Genomic DNA, 22,417 nt, shown 5'->3' with positions numbered 1-22,417 from the left:
CAAAACAATTGGTTACTTTTACAGCCTGTCTCAAGAATTGCCCCTCAGGGATAGGCTACATTTTAGTTTTTTTTTTAATTTAATGAATTGAATATTTCTCTCCTTCCCTCAGTCTCATGCTCTCCTCCATACAGCTCCGCCTCCTCTTTCAGTGACTCTCACCCTCTCTCTCTCTCTCTCTCTCTCTCTCTCTCTCTCTCTCTCTCTCTCTCTCTCTCTCTCTCTCTCTCTCTCCCAGTCCCTCCTTCCTTATAACTTTCTCCCCATCCCTCACTGACTGGCTCTCTTCTCTTTCCATCCCTTCACTGTGTCCTTTTTTCTCATTCCATCTATAAATCCTTTCCTACTCTGCATCTCAATTAAAGGCTGCTGCTGCCTTCGATGGAGTTATTTATCTTAACCTTTCTTTTCTCCTCTGCACTGTAACTGTATTTATTCATTTTTTACTTATTTTGTTATTTTTGTTTCCTTTCCTTCCTTTGTTGAAATGTGCTAAACAAAATGAATTCCCTTGCCTTGCCTCGTCAGACCGCACCAATGCAACTCCTTGCAACATGCAACTACTTGCAACCATTATCCTCGATATCAGTTGCCTGACCTTAAAGGAGTTGCAACTAAAGTTGCAGACTATAGTTGCAGGCCCTTTTATCCGTCTGTAAAAAGTGCCCTTAATTTCCAAATCATGAATGCAGTGGTGAAAGAAATGCAAATGCCCTCTTTCCATGACATACCTGAATTCCATGCCATTACTGTAAGCTGACCTCCAAGCTCACAAAGCATCGCAGCGCGATGCGAGCTTGTATAGTTGAGCCTGTATAGTTGCATTGGTGCGGTCTGGCCTTTTCTCTCCCTGCTCCCACTCCCTCTCTCCCTCCCTCCTCCTTACAGCTCTCTGTCCTTCTCTCCTCCTCCTCTGTAGAGCACACAGTCTTCCCAATGCAACAATCCTCAGTGTGCTGCCAGTCTGCCTGCTGGAGAGACACTCAGAGACAGTGGCACAGAGGGATATTACTCTGGGATACCGCCATAAACACTGAAAGGTTATATTTTTTTGAGTTTCGGGGAGTTTTATTTTTTCTGCTGAGGAAGCACGCACGCACGTGCACACACAATCGCGCATGCACACACATATGCATGCACACACACACTCTCTATACCTTGAAGTGCAGTAGTACTGTGAGGATCCAGAAAGTCTGTCAAGGTAGGCCTGTTTGCTGCACAAAAGCTCTGCGATGCTTCCACTCTACCTCCTGTCTCTCGCTGGTGAGTATACTGTATGCTCTGCAAAGATGGAACGGGTCTACAGTGGCACTGCTTTTAACTTTTGGCTGATGTTTATTTGCCACTTGGTATGATTCATACTTACCATTCCCTCTCTCTCTCTCTCTCTCTCTCTCTCTCTCTCTCTCTCTCTCTCTCTCTCTCTCTCTCTCTCTCCTTTCTAAGTCACCGTCCAAGCCCTGAACCAGCTTTTGCCAGGGTCCTGTAACTTTGAGTCCAGCACCTGTGGATACACGTCAGACCCAGAGTTAACGAGCTGGACCCTGAATGACGATGGTACTGGAGAGACTTTATGATGCCACCCACTGTCTGTTGTAACCATAGCATAGGAAACAACATATACAGTAGCTCTAACGCTAATACAGATAAAAATCAGATGTAGCCTCTGTCCTGGGTGTCTTTATATCAGAACAATATTTAGGCAGGTACATTCTGTCAAGATGACTTTGAGAAAGTTTTTATTGCTGTAGTGGTTGTTGAATTAGAGTGAAACGGGGGCCTTCTTTGCGAGGCTGCGTCGCAGTTGACTTTACGTGCTATCACTTGATGTGGTTTTTCACCACACCGCACCATAATAATCCATCTGGACTGCATTGATTCCAGAATCCAGCAGGAACAACATCTGGAGACAGTGAAATAACACATTTAGGCATCTGTGTGCTGTAACTGGGCTGGTACCATGTTATCACAGACCAGACAGCCCTGCGCTTGTCCAGGGTGATCAAAGCTATAGCGGATGAGCTCGAATTAGATCCTTGATTTATATAGCATATCGTCACTGTCGGGCAGAAACCTCGTATCTCCAAGTTTCAAATGTAAACCTTTTTTCAGCAAGCAAAGCCCTGCTTCATCATACAGGCCGTCGCACAAAAGTAGTGAAAACAGCCGATCTACAAGCACACAACGCCTCGCAGCGTGAGGCGTTGTGTGCTTGTAGATTGTCTGTTTTCACTAGTTTAAGTCATTTTTAAAATGATAAATGCAAAACGAACGGTTTTGGACATACAAGTTTTTCACCCGACAACGACGATATTAAACTAATACGTGTTGTGTTTCCCCCGGAGGTATGGTGACAGATGCTGTTGTCGTTGCCATGGCAGTTTTATGGAAGGACTTGTGTTGTTACTTTGTACTTTGTTTAAGAGCCCCAAAACGTGAACCCTAGCGGTCTGTCATGCAGCAGTAATTGATGAGTCAGGAGGAGGAGACAGTATTCTAGGTGGTGATGGACATCGTCCCTGTCGGGGGTGGAAACCTCATTGTGTCCAAAACTGTTACGTTTCAGGATTCAAATTCAAAAACAGCAAAAGTAACAGGTCTACAAGCTCAAAATGCATCGCTTCGTGCTGTACTTCGAGCTCGCGGATATGCAGCTTTTGATGCTTTTGTGTGACACTGTAGTATGAATGTATGATCAAGCTGGGAGTTCATTTACGAAAAAATTACGCCTAGAAATGAGCAGAGCTATTCACGAGTTAATTTCATCAAGAGTCACACTATATCACTGGTTCTCAACCTTTTCAGGCCACGACCCCCAAAATAATCATATTTTAAGTTAATCATCTGGGGACCCCCAAAATAATTTGGGGACCCCCGACCCACAGGCTGAGAACCACTGCGCTACTTCACAGCGCATCCTGCGAAGCTTGGCCAATGGGACCCTGGGCGAGTGGGCGTACAACAAACCTTTTTGTGGCACCGCCTACATCTTGGCACCGTTTGTGCCAAGATGTAGGCCATATCTAGGCCAGAAGTAGGCCACGCATCAGTTTACTTACTGTAAGCCCCGGACATTTTTAACACGTTTTTCCCACTGGTTTCGAACCGGACAAAACAGATGTTGGAGCTTAGCTCCTGTTCCCGGGAGCGCTGCTCAAAAAACACAAAAAAGTTAAAATATGGAGATAGGAGGTTTCTGGCCAACAGCAGCGATATGCTCTAATGCAGTGGTTCTCAACCTGTGGGTCGGGACCCCCCTTGCTTTCTCACTCAATAGTAAACTGGCCAACATACAGTATAAGTGTATAGAGTATCTGCACATTTATAAAGTCACAATTTAAGGACCTTAAATTGTTACTAATTTTAGTACCTCTGGTGAAACATTGGTCAAATTGTCAAATATTGGAGGCAGAAATTGTGAAAATAACCGATCTACATGCTCACAACGCCTCACAGTAGATCTGCTATTTTCACAATGGAATAGATCGAGTCAAACTAAATGTAATGCCAACTCCTACAATTCCAAGTGCTTGTGCAGGTTGGGGGTCCCCAGTTGAAATATGATAATTTTGGGGGTCGCGGCCTGAAAAGGTTGAGAAACACTGCTCTAATGTACATGATATCATGGGGAGAATTATGTTTACACTGATATCGGTGGTGCGGTAGATCTGCTGCCAACAAGCACAGGGATCTGACCATAGTCATACTGGCTGCTACAAGGACATGTTGAACCATAACAAGCAAGACAGGCTCTTTTCAAAACAATGGCTATCAGGCCTAAATAATAAATCCTCAAGTCCCTATTCTCACATGGCCCTAGCATCCCTGTGTTGGGGCTTACATTCTTCAAACACAGCTGATCTACAAGCTCGCAACATGTTGAGAGCTTATAGAAAGGCTATTTTCGACAAGGACATTTTGGTGTAGAGGAAAAAAAAGGGGCAGACCCAATAAAGAGACACAGGGAGCCCCGGTCATGTAGAATTTATATTTTGAAGGCACAAAAAAACTCTAAGTTTGTTGTATTTTGGTCCTTGTTTTTCACATTTCTCTGAGGTGACATTCCTACTGTCTGCTTTCATTTCCTGTGGAATACGTCAAGTGTCCCTGGTTTCCTGTTTCCATCGGTAGTGCTCTGCACACATAGGGCTCTTGTTAGAAAGGTCAACCTGGGAGGTTAATTGAACAGCCCTTGATTGTGTCTTTCCTCCTCCACGTCTCTCTGGAAACGGCAGAGAGACGAGAGAGAGAGAGAGAGAGTGAAGTCATGGTAGTCGAATGCATCGCTAAAGCACTAAGGCATAGTGGTTTTCTGGGTAATAGTTGATGATAATGCAGATTCTGAACAACGGAGAAGAACTGACAATTTGAGTCAAGAGTTGAGTTTTGTGTGTGTGTGTGTGTGTGTGTGTGTGTGTGTGTGTGTGTGTGTGTGTGTGTGTGTGTGTGTGTGTGTGTGTGTGTGTGTGTGTGTGTGTGTGTGTGTGTTGTGGATGGATGGATGGATGCCCGCACTGAGTGCATGAGAGTTTAGTAATAGGAACAAATGATACATGACGGACTAGCAGCAACTCAGACTCTCATCAAAGGAGGAATGAGAGGAATGGTTAACTGCACTGCAGGGACAATATATATCAGGGGTCTTCAACGTTTTCAGGCCAATGACCCCTTAGTAACCCCCCTGTAGTAACTTTGAGGACCCCCTAGGGGTCCCGGACCCCCTGTTGAAGACCCCTGATATATATATTACAACCGTAAATCACGTGCAGGTAAAATGCAAGGCAAAGAATTTGCAGTTTTCTCTTGAAATCTCCAGAATTAGACTTTTTCAGGGAATACAAGTTCAGATTTCTTTTGTAAAATATTTATTTTAATCACTACTCTGTACTTGATTTTTGATTGGGAATCGAAAAATCGACAAAAAAAAGTCCCTTCTTTATCCATTCAGGCCGGTTTGTGTCATTGGAGCAGTCGCTGGATGACCTCCAGACGGGTGAAGGCCAGGTGCAGAGAGACAACAGGGGCATTCTGCAGAGTCCTCGTCTGGAGCAGGACGACTGGAGCTGCCTGACGCTGGTCTACCAGATCACTGAGGCAGGATCCCTGCAGGTCCGTGAGGAGAAGTACTCCCACTTGTTACCTTTTAAGTAAAAGTCGGCTACAGTATATGCACACAGCTATATTCCTTCACAGGTGTTACCAATGATTCTAATGAAGGCTCTGTTCCATTTAATGTAACACATTGATTCTGAAACGTTTTAATTTCAACGACTTCCATAAAAGCCTGTCTATCCACCGGTTTCAGCGAGAATTTACTGTAGCATTATCTGTGGGACACTTCCGGTTAACAGCAGACATACAAGCTCACGTCGCGTCGCAGATGCAACCGTTGTAAGCTTGTAGATCTTTCTCGGCTGCGACGCCGGAAATTGCCGCACACCCTCTGCGCAATGCACGACGGGACGTGGGAAAGTTGTGGATACTTTGACCGAAACCGAACCTTTCATTCAAAAGGTCCGGTTCGACTATAAAATGACGCCACTTGCGACTTCTGAAAAGCACTACACCTGACCGAATGAAAGTTCGAAAATTTGCACGTCGGAAATCGCAACTCAGCGAACATTTCGGAGATAATATGGACAGGCCTTAACTCTGAGAGTTTTCAAATGGAACCAAATCGACCTGTATAAGGGTATACATAAGGCGTCATTTGGAACTACCTCAAGGACACTTTGAGTCCCACTGGTGTAGCAGAGAGTTTCCAGGGAGCCAACATGCACAATGTCAGCACCCTGACTGTCTGACCAGAATGGAACAGAGCCTCAATTAGTATCACCTGTGAAGGAAGTAAGGAGGAGGCCCAATTTCTATCCAATATTGCTGCTGAGGCATAGAGCAGAAAATACTCAAGTAAAGTAAAGGTACCTCAACATTGCATTCCAGTTCTTGCCCTGATGAAGAGCTTAAACGGTCGAAACATGTTTTTATAGAATAAAATTAGTTTTATAACTTTCTCTCCTCCACATCTTTTGAGAGCTCGGATCTCCTCTTCCCTTTTAAGTCTACATTCCCACTGATCCTATATGGAAGCACCTACAATACACTTCAATACAATACGTTGTTTTCTTTTTTTTTTATGTTATCTGCAGTGAGCACCCGGTTGGCCTCAGTGTTTCTTCTCTTCCTCAAACATTGTGCTTGTAAATGTGACCCACGGCAGGTCCAGAGGCGCCTGGAGGGGAAGAGCTTCGACAGGCCCATGTGGAGCAGCCAGAGCCCCTCAGACAGCTGGGTCATCGCCACCATGGACCTGAAGAACACTGACCAGCCTTACAGGGTAAGATACATGCTGTAGCCTACTTCTTATTATAGAGCTTTTATTTAACCAGGAGGTCCAGATTAAAACAGCTTCTTTCTTTCTTACTTTCTTTAATTGATTCTAAGATTTTATGGTTTGTTTTTAAATCACCGAATGGGTTGGCACCCCAGTGTCTCTCTGAACTTTTAGAGGTTTATGATCGCCCTAAGACTAGGTCGTTGCGGTCTACGGGCCTGTTAAAACTGGAGGCCCCAAAGTATATAATGAAAAGAATTCTCTTTCTTTCTTTCTGTCTGTCCTATCTGTGGATGAGTGTTCAAAGAACAGAGGGAGGGAGGATAACATGCACATCCCCACAGTCCTTGAAACAACCATAGTGCTGGGCCAAAGAAAATGTGGAATGGAAATGTTCGCACACAGGATCACGCTCTCCCGTGCTTTATTCAAAAATCACACCCGTGTGAACTGAGCGGTGTGTGTGTGTGTGCGTGTGTGTGTGTGTGCCTGGTCTGGCCTGGCCTGAACAACAGCGCCCCTCCCTTAACATGTGTGGTCATAAAAGGTACTGCAGGCCTGCAGGCTACATACAGACACACACGCACACACACACGCATACACACACGGCCACGTATAGGAGACGGTGTAACCACCGCTCAACAATATCTCAAAGAAGCACAGGAGAGCATTATACTGTGCACGGACATTTCCTGTCTTAACCGTGTGTGTTTAGGGGACCCTGTCTGACACTGTGCTGTGGATCCCCATAGTGTTTATATTACCTTATAGTGCAGTCCAAATGTGGTGTCGAGACTTACATGATGACAGAGCATGTCTCTGCTATGTGCATATAGAGGCCCCTAATAGCATAAACACTTCTAGTGCAGGCATGGGTTGACCTCAATAGGCCATAGCTAAAATAAGCCTGTCATTTAACTCTGCGTTTCTTCAGACTGATCTGGGACTACTCTAAACACCGCGTATGCATGCATGGTGCAGGCATACACAACGGTACATGCATGTACGCTGCACACATAAGCATACATTTACAGCACATATAGTCTGACCTCATTTCCTATATTAGTGGTTCCCAAAGTGCGGTGCCCCAAGGGCAAGGGGGTCCTTGAGAGTGTTCCAGGTGATTGATAGTTAGGAAGCAAATAGAACCTTTAGGGGTCTATACCGGTAACTCAGAGAGTTATGGGGGTCTGTGTGTGGCTCTGATGCATATCAAACTGGAGCGGGGGTGGGGTGGTGGGGGGGTCCCTGAGATTAAAAGGTTTGAGAACCTCTGTCCTACAGAAACATTAGTGACATGATTGCCGTTTGTTGCAAGCGAATCGTAGACATTTTCATTTCGTGCCTTGATAAATAATGACGTGCAGATACCCGTGAGGCTTCAGGCGTGCACTCAGACTGAACCTCCATGCGTCATCATCTCACAGGTCCTCTCTCTCTGTACAGTATGGTGTTTTAATGTTATTCCTCTGTCACTCCACACCGTTGCTGGATATATGACCGAACATGTGCTGCTGGTTAAGCTGGTCATTGAAGGCAGGCCTGGTGAGAGACCTGGGAGCAGTGTGGCCGTCTTCCAGATCCACATCAGCCCCGGATACTGCTTGGGTCAGTGGCCTCGTAAATGAATCACTCTCACGTATCTGAAGGAGTGAAAATGTGTTTTAACGTATAGCACATGCATGTCGGCATGCATATCGTCGTTGTCGGGCAGAAACCTTGTATCTCCAAGTTTCAAATGTGTACGTTTTTTCGTAAAATAAAGCCCTGCTTCATCATACAAGGCTATCGCACAAGACTAGTGAAATTAGCCGATCTACAAGCACACAACGCCTCGCACGTGTGCTTGTAGATCGGCTATTTTCACTATTTTAAATCATTTCTAAAGTGATAAATACAAAACAAACGGTTTTGGACATACAAGATTTCCACCCGTCTCACGTATTTGAAGGAGTGAATGTGTATACATCTATAGCACATCTCTCCTCTCTCTCTCTCTCTCTCTCTCTCTCTCTCTCTCTCTCTCTCTCTCTCTCTTTGTCTCTTTCTTTCTCAGGTTAAGGGTAACTGACATGTTTGCCAAGTCCATTCTAAACACACATAGCCTACTGTCAGTTGACATTAGCTAGCTACATAATCCAGTTAAATTACATATTCTGCTATACATCGAGCATCAAGCAAAACAATATAAACCAGAGGTTCTCAAAGTAGGGGTTCCAGGGTTCTTTGAGGGGGTTCCAAATGGACCCATACAGATCTGTAACTCTGAGAGTGCACAAAATGGTTCCATTTGTGCACTCTCATAGTTATGGGGGTCCATGAAGTTACAATAGATAAGAATAAAAAATAGTCTGCATACCAATTTCTGCTCCCAAACGTACGTTTACTAGTGGTAACGTTTGAGAACCAATGATAAGCTGCAACATTGTGGGGTTTTGTGGGTTTGTTATTCATTTTGAAATCTAGGCCCCAGGAGACCACATTTGTCAGGACTGATCGACCTTGTACGTTTCCAATAACAACAGGGGTGGAGCTGGAGCTAGGATTTTACCAGATCCGGGGCTTATTAGCCCAAAAGCTCCACGGGCTTGGGGTGGTTCCTACTATTGTGCATAGAACACTTCATGTTCTTAAATGTAATGTAGAACACGTTATGGTCTTAAATGTAATGTATACTTGTACTGCATTCATTGTATGCAAGCAAATATTGCAAACATTACATTTAAAATGTTATTGTACTGTATTTCTCATTACATTTCACTTCACACAGTAACACTGCCTCTTTTGAGTTTTTTTCCACTTTTATTAACAACTCTTATAAACTCAATAACACCTTATAATGAAGCTGGTTGAAGTCACTGTTCGGGTTACTATTCCTTCTATGGTGCAGAAGACATGACTCGTGTTCACTGAGAGAAGAAAAATATTCGACCCAAAATGAAAAACAACCCAAAATGAGTGTAGGCCAAAGACGACTATTTGAAAAGATCTTGTGCCATGGACATGTTGCTGATTTCTCTTCCTCTCTTCCTCTAGAATGTGACTTTGAGGAGTCCCACCTGTGTGGATACAGCAATCAGTGGAATACCAACGTTAACTGGTATGTGGGGGGCGGCATGTCCCATGTCCCACGAAGCAATCTGCCAGTGGACCACACATACAACAACAGAACAGGTCTGTCACATTTACACAATATTGTACATCGCCTCTGCGGGGTGGGAAAGATACTTTTCAGGATTCAAATTAAAAATTGCTAAAATAACAGATCTACAAACTGAAGCTCAAGTTTCGAGCTTGCAGATCTGCTACTTTTGATACTTGTCATTTTGTGTGACGCTGTCACGTATGATCAAGTAGGGTATTCATTTACGAAAAAACACAAAAAGTAACAAAAAAAAAAAGAATAAGGAGATTAGAAGTTTCTGCCCCACGTCGATATGTCATTAGATCAGGGGTCTTAAATATTTTCAGGCCAAGGACCCCTAAGTTGAGAGAGAGATGAAGCAGCCCCCACAACCTGTTCATAGATTCCATATACCGGTAGTTTCATTGTTTGACAGCACAATCATTAGTGTATTTTGGATTTGTGTCAATTTGTGTTTTCAGATATTTAACCACTTGAACCGTCAATACTTAATAAACTTGTCCTTTCACTCTGTACTTAGTCTGCTCTTTTTCCCCTCTACACCAAAGCTCTTTGCCGAAAATAGCCGATCTACAAGCTCACAACGCCTCGCGCTGCGAGGCGTTGTGAGCTTGTAGATCTGCTATTTACAGCAAAAGTAGCCTACTCCGAATATGGATGCTAGGGTTCAAGTGGTTAATATAAAAAAGGAGGAATCTTTTTTTACTATCACTCAAAGATTTCTGAGGACCCCTTAGGGATCCCGGACCCCCTGTTGAAGACCCATGCATTAGATTAATATTCCAAAGTTATTATTATTATAATCATCTTGCATGATATTATCTCTTCTTCAATCTGTGCTCCAGGCCACTACATGTACGTGGACTCCACGTACGCCAAGACCTTCAAGGAAGTGGCCAAGCTGATGTCTCCGATGACCAGGGTGCCCATGTCCGGGTGCCTGAGCTTCCAGTACCAGCGGGGAGAGGAGATAGGCTACCTGTTCTCCATCTACGCCAGGGACCAGATGGGTCAGTACCAGGAGCTGTGGAAAGCAGGCCCGGAGAACCAGAGCGTGTGGGCCGTGGCCCCGGGCCAGTGGATCCCCGTGCAGGTGGATCTCAAGGCCCCGTATCCTCTACAGGTTAGTCACGCTGTGTTTCCCTAACAGTAGGTCGTGACCCATTTGTAGGCCCCGAAAACAATTTGTATTGGTCACGAGTAAATATCCCTTTATTTTTGGTTATACGTTTTCTAATTATTCGAAATTTTCAAAAACAAATTCAATGAATTTTAATAATTGCATGAATAAAGAACAAACAAAATCTAATGGCCGGATGGGAACCACGAGGTTCCCAGTTCGATCCCAGGCTTAATGACAAAGTGTCCTTGAGCAAGACACTGAAACCCTAATTTCTCCCGGTGTGCAGGTTGGTGCCTTGCATGGTTTTCTCCGCCATCTGTGTACGAATGTACAAAAAAAGCGCTATATAAATGCACCATTTACCATGAGTAAAAAGTATAATGACCATATTCTTTTACCATCTGATAGAATGTGTATAGAATGAAATGAATGAAAGACACATCCTAAGATGCACTGGGACTCTGGGACACATCTTCAGTGACGTGCCTGAGATCAAGGGACGTTCCGGGTGTTTCAACATCCTCAACAGCCTTTCAACAGCCTCCGTGATACCAAGTAGCGTGCATACCTTGCACAGCCCTTTAAAATGATATATAAATATAAATATATCATAAAGTATGCCCTTTGTGCACCAAAGCACCTGATATATACTTCATTGACCAGAGTCCCTCTCTTATGAAAGATCCAGGCACTAGAACTTGTCAAACAGTGCCCTTCAGATAGCATTCCTGTCTCCTTGAAGAAGTTTTCCATTCTGTTGGGCTAAGTATTTTATTACTGGTTAATACCTGCCTCAGCTCAGGATCTGTTCCAGCTGCTTTTAATCACACCGTGGTCCAGCCCTTAATCAAAAATAATACATTTTATTTTTGACCCCTCCATATAGGCCCATCTCCCAGCAGCTGTTTTTGTAGAGTAGTCTATCTTCAGCTACAGTCATTTTTAACCAATTATGGCAGTGGTTTTCAACCTTTTTCTCATCAAGGTCTATTATTTATTCGGCTTTTGAGTCACAGACCACCATTTGATGAGATTTAGCCTCTCATACCAACACTTATGTTGTTATTGTTGGATAATATTTTGTCCACAATTCCATGCTGTATTGATGTGGTACCATAGGAGAGATACCAGGCAAACGTTGATTAAAATAACAAGGGTAAGGATCCATTTGGTTTCATTTTACACTCTCAAGGGTTAAATATCTATAAGGCTCCATTTGGTTACCAACTCTCCATCATTTATGGGGACCACCTGGAACCCCCTCAAGGACCACTGGTGGTCCCTGGACCACTGGTTGAGAACCACTGAATTATGGCATTCATGAAAAGTTCCAGTCAGGCTATAAACCAAGCCACAGTAAACTCTTCTGAGAGTTTTTATTGACCTAAGTTTAACTGCCGCCTCAAGTAGCTCTGCTGTGCTGGTGCTCCTAGATATGACACAGTTGCGTTGCTAGGCGTAGTGAGCTTGTAGATCAACAATTTGTTTTTGCAAAGAGATTTAGTGTAGACAGAAAAAAAAAAGCTGTCCAAGTACAAAGCTTTACAGGGCTTAAGGAAAACAAATGTCCCGTACATCAGAAGGCTGCACTGTACTTCTGGTGTTATTTTATTTTTAGTCTGCTTTGTTCTCTTTAAAGATATTTTTGGGGGCTTTTATGGCTTTATTTATAGCGTGTAGTGTAGATTGACAGGAAACAGGTGCAGTAAAAATTCTCGGTAACGGGACTCGATGGGACTCGTCAGGCTACATAGGAGCCTAGGTGCCCGGACCAGTCTGCTTTTTTCTAATATATCTGTCTACATTTATTGTTGTTGTGAGGAGTTTGAGAGAGATTATGCCTTACAGAGATATGCCTACAACATACAGTAGATACAGTGGACAGTCACATACAGTTGAGAAATTTGGACTTCCAATATACACTTTCAGGAAAATAGTTACATGGGGTTTGCAGGGAGTCCTGCAGATTGCAGGAATGCCCAGGCTAAAGAGCTAAGGCATTGACTAAATTACTGTATCACATATAAAACAATGAGAACAAACATTTGGTGTAGCGGTATGTGGTTGAGTTTCCCAAGGTAATATTGTTTTTTGTTCAAGAATGTCTTGTTAAATGTGAAAGCGTGTGTAAGTGCGTGCGCAGTGTGTGTGTGTGTGTGTGTGTGTGTGTGTGTGTGCGCGCGTGCGTGGGTGTGTGCTTGCGCGTGCGTGCGTGTCAAAAACACACACATATTACGTATATTTATTTATGTGTCTTTAGGTGGTCTTTGAAGTGGCCTTTAACAGTCCCAGAGGCGGCCATGTTGCCATTGATGACATCTCCTTCTCTCCTGAGTTCTGTAGCGAGGACACAGGTGGGATATTTAGGCTGGTCATGTTCAGTTTGCTCAGGGTAATAAAATGTCTACGTCACCAGTGGCACTCCATCTGCTATTTATTATTGTTGTATATCCCTGGAGGGATTTCTTTCTGCTGCTGCTCCTCCTGGTGTGTGTGTGTGTGTGTGTGTGTGTGTTTGTGTGTGTGTGTCTGTGTGTGTGTGTGTGTTTGTGTGTGTGTGCGTGCGTGCGTGCGTGCGTGCGTGCGTGCGTGCGTGCGTGCGTGTGTGCGTGCGCGTACGCAGCTATTCGAGCAAATTACTAGGCCAAACAGTGTCATACTACATGTATTTCTTGTGCGCTGTGTTAGGGTTACACAAACATTTGTTCTTGCAAAGTAATGTTGTTCTTCTTTTGGTCAAGATTGTGAGACACTGACACAGTGTGCTGTATTTTTGTAAAACATGCACTGGCTGATTTGAGCCGTTTTATTCCACAGAGCCGACCTTCGACCCCTCCATTGCCAACTGTGACTTTGAGCTGGGGTTCTGCCGTTACACTCAGGACCACATGTTGGGTTCAACATGGAAACGACTGTCTGTCAAACCCAACATATTCAGGAATGGAGATCACACCACAGGGGCAGGTTGGAATTACACAGTGGTGTAAAGCAGTGGTTCCCAGACTGTGGGTCAGGACCCATTGTGGGTCACGGACCAATTCATCAATCAAAGGATTTTCCCTTCCCCCCCAAAAGAATCCCCACGCCGATCTACAAGCTCACAACGCTGCGCGAAGCAACGCGTTGTGAACTTGTAGATCTGCTATTTTCACAAGTGTGGATCCCGGGCAAACGTCTAATTTCTCTTTTGGGTCTCGACTCTCGAGTTCAAAAGTTTGGGAACCACTGGTGTAAAGTAACCAAGTATACATTTCATCAAGTACTGTACTTAAGCAGTTGAGTATTTCAATTAAAAAAATATGCTGTATATACTAATTCTACTCAGCTACTATCTAGCTCTATAAATCTCTAATATCGTCCAGCACTGATTCTGGACTTAAATGGATAGTTCAACCAAAGAAATCACCCCATGAATTGATGGATATTTTTTTAGTTTTTGTTGCATTCCTAAGCCAATAATTTGAGGAGACTCTTTGTGTCTCCATAAGGAACAAAGCAGACGCTTTGTGTCTCCATAGGGAACCACTGCTAGCCATCAAATTATTGGCTTAGAAATTTGACAAAAACAAAAAAAATATCCATCTAGTCTCCATGGGCTGAGTAATCGATCGGAAAATAATATATATATTTTTTGGATGAACTATCTCTATGTGTCATTTGTAATCTTAAACTGTGTCTCAGTAGCTGAATAAAACATTTCAGATTTCAGAGATGAAACGGAGATCAAAGCCAGGTGCCATGTGTGTGTGTGTGTGTGTGTGTGTGTGTGTGTGTGTGTGTGTGTGTGTGTGTGTGAGAGAGAGAGAGAGAGAGAACATTCCGTGACCAGCAGGCTGAGAGGAAGTGACAGTTTTGCAAGAAAATAAAAGAGGCTCTTCTTTTCTTTCCCCTGCAGGATCTTTCCTCTTGGCTCACTCGCGCCTGAGCCTGCGCTCCGGCTACGTCAGCAGGCTGACCGGGCCAGTTCTGGCTGGCAATATGAAGTACTGTCTGAGCTTCTACTTCTCTCTGAGGGGTGAGTGTGGCAAGCAGAAACTACACTGGCCTAAAACCAATACCAGAAGAGTCGCCGGAAAGAAACTCGCCTGTATAAGGTGCTGGGAGTGAAAATTATGAATATAACGTAGGGGTGCCTCGGATGGAAAAAAGAAATCTGTATAGGGGTGCCCTGAGCCAAAAAAGTTTGGGAATCCCTGGTCTAGATCAGGGGTATTCAACAGATTTTGACCCAGGGACCACCATCCTGACTACGAGCAAACTGGGGAACACCGCTATTGTGTCGGTGCATCCATCATAGACCCACCTGAAACAATAGTGTCAGTTTTCAAAGCATGTTATTACCACTAAAGAGCAGGGATATCATTTGCCAAGAAGCGCACCATTTCTGTTGGATACAACCACATTTGAATGCACAATTATTTTTTTACTTGGACCAAGCAGGAAAGCTCATGTCCTCTCTCAAAATAGTATTATTCACTTGCAAACAAGAAAGAAAAGTAGCAAATAAGTACAAGTACAAATTTCAAAAAAGGTAAAAGTACTTTATTTTTATTTTTACAAATGATATGTTTTAAGTAGACCTACATAATACTGTTATATTAGAGATGATCATTTCTCATTCACTTTCTCATGCACGCTTTTGATCACAACTCCAGGTTTCAACCAGACGGGCCGGGCCCTGGCTGTGTATCTGCAGCACCACCAGTCCAACAGGCAGGAGAAGATCTGGACTCAGGGGGAGAAGTCCACTGGCATCTGGTTTGCAGGAGACGTCACCTTCCAGACATCACAGCCAGCCATGGTGAACAGAACTGCTTTCATAAACTGTCACAGTGTCAGGGACTCCGAGGTTGATGATAGACAGACGGACCAATGAGCATTGTTGGATGGATTAATCATTATAGAAATTAAGACTTAAAAGAGAATTCCGGACGAGTGCTTTTCTTACTGCATCTGATGTTATTCCATCCATTCACCCAGGCAGTTTGCCTTTTTACAGCAGCTCCCCAGAGACTCTTTGAAGACATTTCTCCCATTATGAAAGTAAGATGCAAACAAACAAAAAAAGAATTGTCGAGCGATACAAATAAGCGATTTAGAGTAATGGGCTGTCTTGGCTGTCTGTCTTGGCCATACATGGATTCTGTTAGTGTGGTATGATTTGTGGTTGATTTTATTAATTACCATCTTTTTGCTGGAAAGATTAGCTTCAAGGATACATCCTAAGGAGGAAACTTCTTTTTTACGTGTTATAACCTTGCCACCCACTTTGATTGTGAAATTATCTACCTTTTTGGGGTTATGATTTGAACCAAAGAGGATGGATTCAGTTTTGCCCAGGTGAACTGATAATGTGTTGTCGTTAAGCCATGTGCAGATCTTACTTAGTTCAGAGTTCAGGGTCTTGAAGCCGGAGCATGATGTCGTGGTCAGAGCTGCAGAGGACTCAAGATGACAAATAAATTATAATAAACTTGTTCCAATCGTTCATGGTTATCATAACATCAGATTAACGTGGTAAAATGGCTAGTTCGGAATTCACCTTTAACGCTTAGATATTTAACACTTAACATTATATACTTTGTTCACTGTGGTCCCCCAGGGGTCTATACCTCAATTTTGTCCCTCTACACAAAATATCTATAGAGGTAAGATCTGTGAGCTTGTAGATTGTCTATTTTCCCGAATGTTCACCCCGGAATAGGGACTCAAAGTGGGACACTGGTGTTTTTTTTGTTTGTTTTTTATGCATGTTTTGCCTGTTAACTGTGTGTCATGTATACTTTACATTACTGTGAACTAAATTAATGCGATCTATAATGGTTCTCAATCTTTTTTTTCAGGGCACTGCTGTAAATAACCTTTTCTTCCACGCAACCCATGCATTAGATTGATACTGTACTTTTATAGAACCTTAAATTTATGTCATGTTACAGTGCATATTATGGCAATCTTGCCCGCTAAAATATAATATGACATGCTAGGGTATAGGGTTTCCATTTGGACGGATAACTTTATACTGACATTAAATCATTTGAACCCCAGTATCCCTATTCTAGAGGGAACATTTAGCAAAAAATGCTGAACCTTTGATCGTACGGAGCGCTGATTTCTCACAGGACACATCTTCTCTGTTCTCGGTCATCTTTGGTTTGAGTCCAGCATATTAGATAACAGCTGTTGGATGACATGGTTACATCCACCCACATGCCAAACTACTCAAAGTTCTATCTCCCTCAGCAGGCTTTTTTCTTCTCTCTCCTAGGTAACAGTGTCAAACACAGTTTTAATATCTTAAGCCATTGCAAGTCATTGTCATCTGAATAATGAGTTATTGGTCCCCTCCAAGGAGTTTCTATGTACAAGTATTCAAACACAAACAAGACAAACATGGCCCTAACAGGCCCAACATTATCGATCAACAACACGCACAGCCTAGCCCTATACAATCATGAGATTAATCAAACTGTTTGAACTAGCCTTGCGTAGCCAGGCGATCAGAGACATCTGGGGACATCTGGATTCAATGTATGGGCTGAAACTGGATGGAAACAATTCTGAAATTAAAGAAAATAACAGCATAGCGGAATCGTCCAATGCAAAGACTTTGGGCGGTAAATGACGTTGCATTATCGCCATCTAATATTCCCAGTCTGTGACACAAACAGTTTAAATTAATGTGAATTAAGTCTAATTTATCTCACCAACTAAATCCTGTATAAGGAAGAAATTGAACTCCAGCATGCCCATTCTGGGGAGAACATTCAGCAAAAAAAGGCCGATCTAAACACGTTTTATTTTGGGGTGAAGAGATAATGGTGTGTAGACGGAAAAAGACGTTCAAGTAAAGTCCGTTTCACTAACACTAGTAGAGGGTTTAAGTGATCACGTCTGAACTATCAAAGCCAATGAGGAGACAGGACAGTCATGATGTGTTCCTTGTCCTTTCTGCCCAGGTGGTGTTTGTCAGTACATGTGTAAGCTTCTGGGACTGTGGTTCTGTTGCTCTGGATGACATCAGAGTAAGCCTCGGAGACTGTGAGATGACAGCAGGTAATTATGAGATCTTAAGCTCTGTGCACTGTTCTGTAGACATAGGCATGCTTTCTATATCTGTGGTTCTGTTGTCCCAGATTTTCCAGAAGGTGGCAGCGTACCCACTAGTTTCTGTTCCGTTTCATTTCCCCATAGCTTTGAACTGGAAAGGAAACACATTCATATCAAGACACATTCATATAATAATCTATTATTAATTTATTGTAGCTACTGCTGCTCACGAGTCACAATGTGACGGTTGTGAGGTTGAAATTGGCTATTAAATATCTTAAATTAAATTAAAAGAATCTTAGAAAATGTAGACCTTTTCTTTCTTTTTGGAGCGGTGAAAGCGCTCCCAATAGACAGGTATGTCCGTGGGTATGTGGGTGGGTGGCTGGCTGGCTGGCTGGGTGGGTGGCTGGGTGGCTGGCTGGCCATGTCCGTAGCCTGGCAATACCTTGAGTGGCCACACACAACACACTAGTTAAAGGAGGGGTGCTGTTTTGTGCAGGCCAGGCACACTCACCCCTCACTCACAGGCACAGTTTACTCACTCAATCACTCACTCACATAGGGTACAGCTGCTCAAATTCACCGCTCCACTTCGAACCGAGGTTTGATTTTTTTAACTCATTTGTCACCAATAATCACATGCCCGAAATAGGGACGCCGGTTGAAAGAGGTTTAAATAAATCAACAATGTTACTGTGAGTGAGTGTGCCTTATTCTACCAGGCTCCGTGTGGCCATCCCATCCCATGTTTTTGCGTTGACAGGACCACAGCTGTCTGTCCCAGGACACTGTGACTTTGAGGCAGGTCTCTGTGGCTACACTCAGGAAAAACACAAAGACGCCGGTGACTGGGAACAGAGGAGAGGACAGACCCCCACCTCCTACACTGGACCCCGAGGGGATCACACTACAGGGCTAGGTGAGGGTTCTGTGACGTCCACATGGTAATGTTTAGTATCCATGGTTTATCTATATTCATTACTTTACACGGCTTGTTTGGATGCTTGATTCTGATTGGTCAAACGCTGAATTCAGTCCATATAGCACAAAATATAACATAACATAACATAATATAATATAATACAATATAATAAAATATAATATAATATAATATAATATAATATAATATAATATAATATAATATAATATATAAACATAAGAGACATACAATGTGGGAAAAAAATATACCAAAAAAGTACAATAGTGCAGCATCCATCCATCCATCCATCCATCTTCAACCGCTTATCCGGAATTGGGTCGCGGGGGTAACAGTTCCAACTGAGACCTCCAGATTTCCTTATCCTATTTCTTTATATCGTCTGTGTCGGGCAGAAACCTTGTATCTCCAAGTTTCAAATGTGTCTGTTCTTTCGCAAAGCAAAGCCCTGCTTCATCGTACAAGGCCGTCGCACGAAAGTAGTGAAAACAGCAGATCTACAAGCACACAACGCCTCGCGGTGCGAGGCGTTGTGTGCTTGTAGATCGGCTGTTTTCAGTAGTTTAAATCATTTTTAAAATGATAAATGCAAAACGAACGGTGTTGGACATACAAGGTTTTCACCCTACAACGACGATATAGTGCAGCAATCCTGCCTAATCAGCAGCAGGCTGCTGAGCCAGTGCTTGCGTAGCCTGGATGTGACCCGATAACAGCTTTTTATAGGGCTTGTTAGCCCACTATGATGACACTTCCAGGCGCTGCATACAATTTTAAATTAGTTGCCTTAAATTAACAGGGCCTCACAGGTGGGCACACCAACAGAAGTGAACAACTGACTGGCACTATGCCACCTAGGATAATGAGCCAGGCTCAGAGAACCTGGCTGCGCTCAGTGCCGCTGCTTGAATTTTATGCTGTATCTTAAATGATGGCCATGTAAACAAACACACAATATCATTTACAACTAAAGATTGCCCTTTGAACGTTTTTGAAAACATTTGAAGTGAGAAATAGATGTGCAGTAACCGGTATATTACGGTAAGCAAGGAACTTCTTTTTGTTGTTACTTTTGGGTACATTTATTAATGAATTTATTAAGTGATTATTGAGAAATAAAACCTCCCTGTCAGGTTTTATTTCTCAATAATGACCGGCTGTCCATAAATGATCCCTTGCTTAGAAATCTAGTCCTGATGCTGGAAGAAAGCTTGATTTATTACCTGACCAGTTCTGTTGTGAAGCATATTTATATGATTTAGTAATGGCATTTAACCAGATGTTTGGTAATGTATTCTAAAAATCAAATGGTTCTAGCTCTAGTAGCCTACCATATGGTACTGGGCAAAATGCAAAACATAACGTCATTGCCTAGCAATTACAGAGAGTAAAGTTTCATTTTTCTGTGATGATGTAACTCAGTACTGACATGTTTTCATACGTTTGTCAACTCTAACGAGTTTAAAATTGGAACCAAATGAATCCAATTACATTCATTAAAAATAATTTAAGTGTTAAATAGCGCTGACAGAGTTTGACAGTTTGTTCAGCTATGTGGTCTTCCAATAAACAGAAAATAAATTCTCATGACAGGATACCAAACAAATCTAATAAGGAGAGAGAACTCCTCAGAATATAGAACTTTTTTTTTATCCCACAGATTTGTAACCCATTTATTCACACAGTCATTGCCAACTGCTTAAACTGTAATCCTGGGCGCTACTCGCCCTTTGCCATTTTGGGGAGAGCCCTGAACTGAGCTCATGCTTCCTTTAATGCATGAGGAGTGTGGAAGCCGCTTCTTATCACCTGACGGGGGAGTTTCCCCAGTAGGACGTAGAGTGTGGAAGGAACACATTATTCCAACCAGTTCCTTTCCCCTCCATCAGGTGCCCTGGGTGACCAGGGGGAGGCGTTATAGAGACCAGGATTACTGCATGTTTTAGTGAGGGTACCTACCCTAGGCCACAGTGGTTCCCAAACCTTTCAGGCCGAGACCCAAAAGAGAGATTAGACGTTTGCCCGGGACCCAAACTAATGATCTACAAGCGCACAATGCGTCGCACCGCATTGTGAGTTTGTAGATCATCTATTGATTGTATTGATTGACAGGGTACTACATGCACATCGAGGCGTCGGCCATGCTGTCGGGTCAGAACGCCCGGCTGCTGTCCCAGCCGCTGAGGGGGTCCCGGGGGTCCCAGTGCCTGTCCTTCTACTACCACATGTACGGCTCGGGGAGTGGCCAGCTCAGGGTCTACCTGCACCAGGCCGGGGAGGACACGTTGCTATGGCAACGCAGCGGCGAGCAGAGCATCACCTGGCTGAGGGCCGCCGTGGAGTACCAGACTGACCAGCTACACCAGGCAAGAACAACACTGGAAACAAAGAATGTGCTAAAACAGGGCTTTTCAACCTCTTTCACATCACAGTCCATTATATATATTTGGCATTTGAGGCACATGCCCTTATTAGAGACCATAAGGAAAACAAGTCTGTCAAAAATACATAAAATATTATTTATTTTTTTTCTCCTATAATGACATGCTCAAAATAGGGACGCCAGGTTGAAACTGGTTAATTGACTAGTACAAATCATAATGTAAAGAAATGAATGATTTTACGTTACCCTATGTGCTACCTGTATTATGCTAATTAGAGTTTTTTTTTCTCCTCCCTTTCCAGATTGTGTTTGATGCCACCAGAGGTTCATCGGTAAGGAGTGACATCGCCATTGATGACATTATATTTGAGAGTGGACCATGCCCAGGTAAACATGCTTATCATATTTGTCACTGTTGGGTGGAAACAAGTGTGCAAAAGGGTTACTTTTCAGGAAATATTAAAAAGAACCTGTGTTCCAATGAATCCACTAGTTTATTATTTAGTCACAAGCTGTTGTTAATATGTTTGTTAATATGTTGTTAATATGTTGTTAATATGTTTCATTGGTTAAAAAAACATCAGACACACTTACCCACTTTCACTTTAGTAGTGTGAGCTGGTATTTCATCTATTTTTGCTACTTTTGTGTGACATTTTATGGGGGCGAGTGTGTTTAATTTAAATTTAAATGTGAAAATGAGGGAAAAAAAGCTTTATGTTGACAGCAACAATATTTATTGGGCTAGTCCCGTTTGGGCGGTGTAGCGATAAGGCGGTGTAGCGATAAGGCGGTAACAGGGGGAGCCTTTCCAACAGACTGTAAAGCAAGCGATCTTCATCCCATTCATGCGTTTATAACGATTGCATTCACCACGGCTTCGTAACTGGGGGTAACTGCGGGCACTCGCGCCTGCGGCGCTCGGGCGCGAAGAGCAGGACCAAGGTCCGCTGGCCTTCGCGCCGCTTGCAATGTCGTGGACAATAACTGTGACATATAACCATTGTATTGCTCATCAGTACGGTAGGAGAGCCCGTTCGTACATTTGCCACTGTTAGTCCACTTCGCCGTCGCTACACCGCCCTATCGCTACACCGGCCAAGCGGGATTTTCCCTATTTATTGACCATCATCTGATAGGCCTACTGATACATATGAATCTCTCCTGCAGATAAATGTGAGCTACTCTTGTCTGAAATAATTTCCTGATTAATGTACTTTGTTTGTTTCCACTACAGAAAGCGAGATCAGAGCCACCCCATCCTCTGCTATCTCAAATGAGATTGAGTAGAACGGACGGAGCAGGATGTGGAATCCTTCTTCTTTTCATTTTTTTAAGTCAACGCTCTCAATTATTAGGGTTTGATTTGTACAAAAACAAAACAAAGGGGGACAGACATTTTATTAGGCACTTAGGCCCTACAGCCCTATAGTTTGTTTAAAGAC

At 43.2% G+C, this 22,417-nt stretch overlaps 1 protein-coding gene across 1 annotated transcript; it reads left to right on the top strand.

Moving 5' to 3' along the window:
* Positions 1–1,232: 1,232 nt before the first annotated feature.
* Positions 1,233–22,262, top strand: LOC308299590 (MAM domain-containing protein 2-like; the record flags this gene model as incomplete). Its single annotated transcript, XM_080743385.1, has 16 exons — positions 1,233–1,263; positions 1,447–1,557; positions 4,949–5,109; positions 6,221–6,337; positions 7,858–7,942; positions 9,371–9,508; positions 10,325–10,602; positions 12,863–12,956; positions 13,420–13,566; positions 14,498–14,617; positions 15,258–15,403; positions 17,559–17,655; positions 18,416–18,571; positions 20,702–20,955; positions 21,275–21,359; positions 22,210–22,262. The coding sequence occupies 16 exons, from the start codon at positions 1,233–1,235 to the stop codon at positions 22,260–22,262; spliced, it is 2,073 nt and encodes a 690-aa protein (XP_080599511.1).
* Between the last annotated feature and the right edge of the window lie 155 nt (positions 22,263–22,417).

This window comes from Nannobrachium achirus (assembly GCF_963921795.1).
Source record: "Nannobrachium achirus genome assembly, chromosome: 15".
Taxonomy (NCBI): Eukaryota; Metazoa; Chordata; class Actinopteri; order Myctophiformes; family Myctophidae; genus Nannobrachium; species Nannobrachium achirus.
The sequence above is the reverse complement of the archived record's forward strand: the minus strand, read 5'-3'. Positions and strand labels throughout refer to the sequence as shown.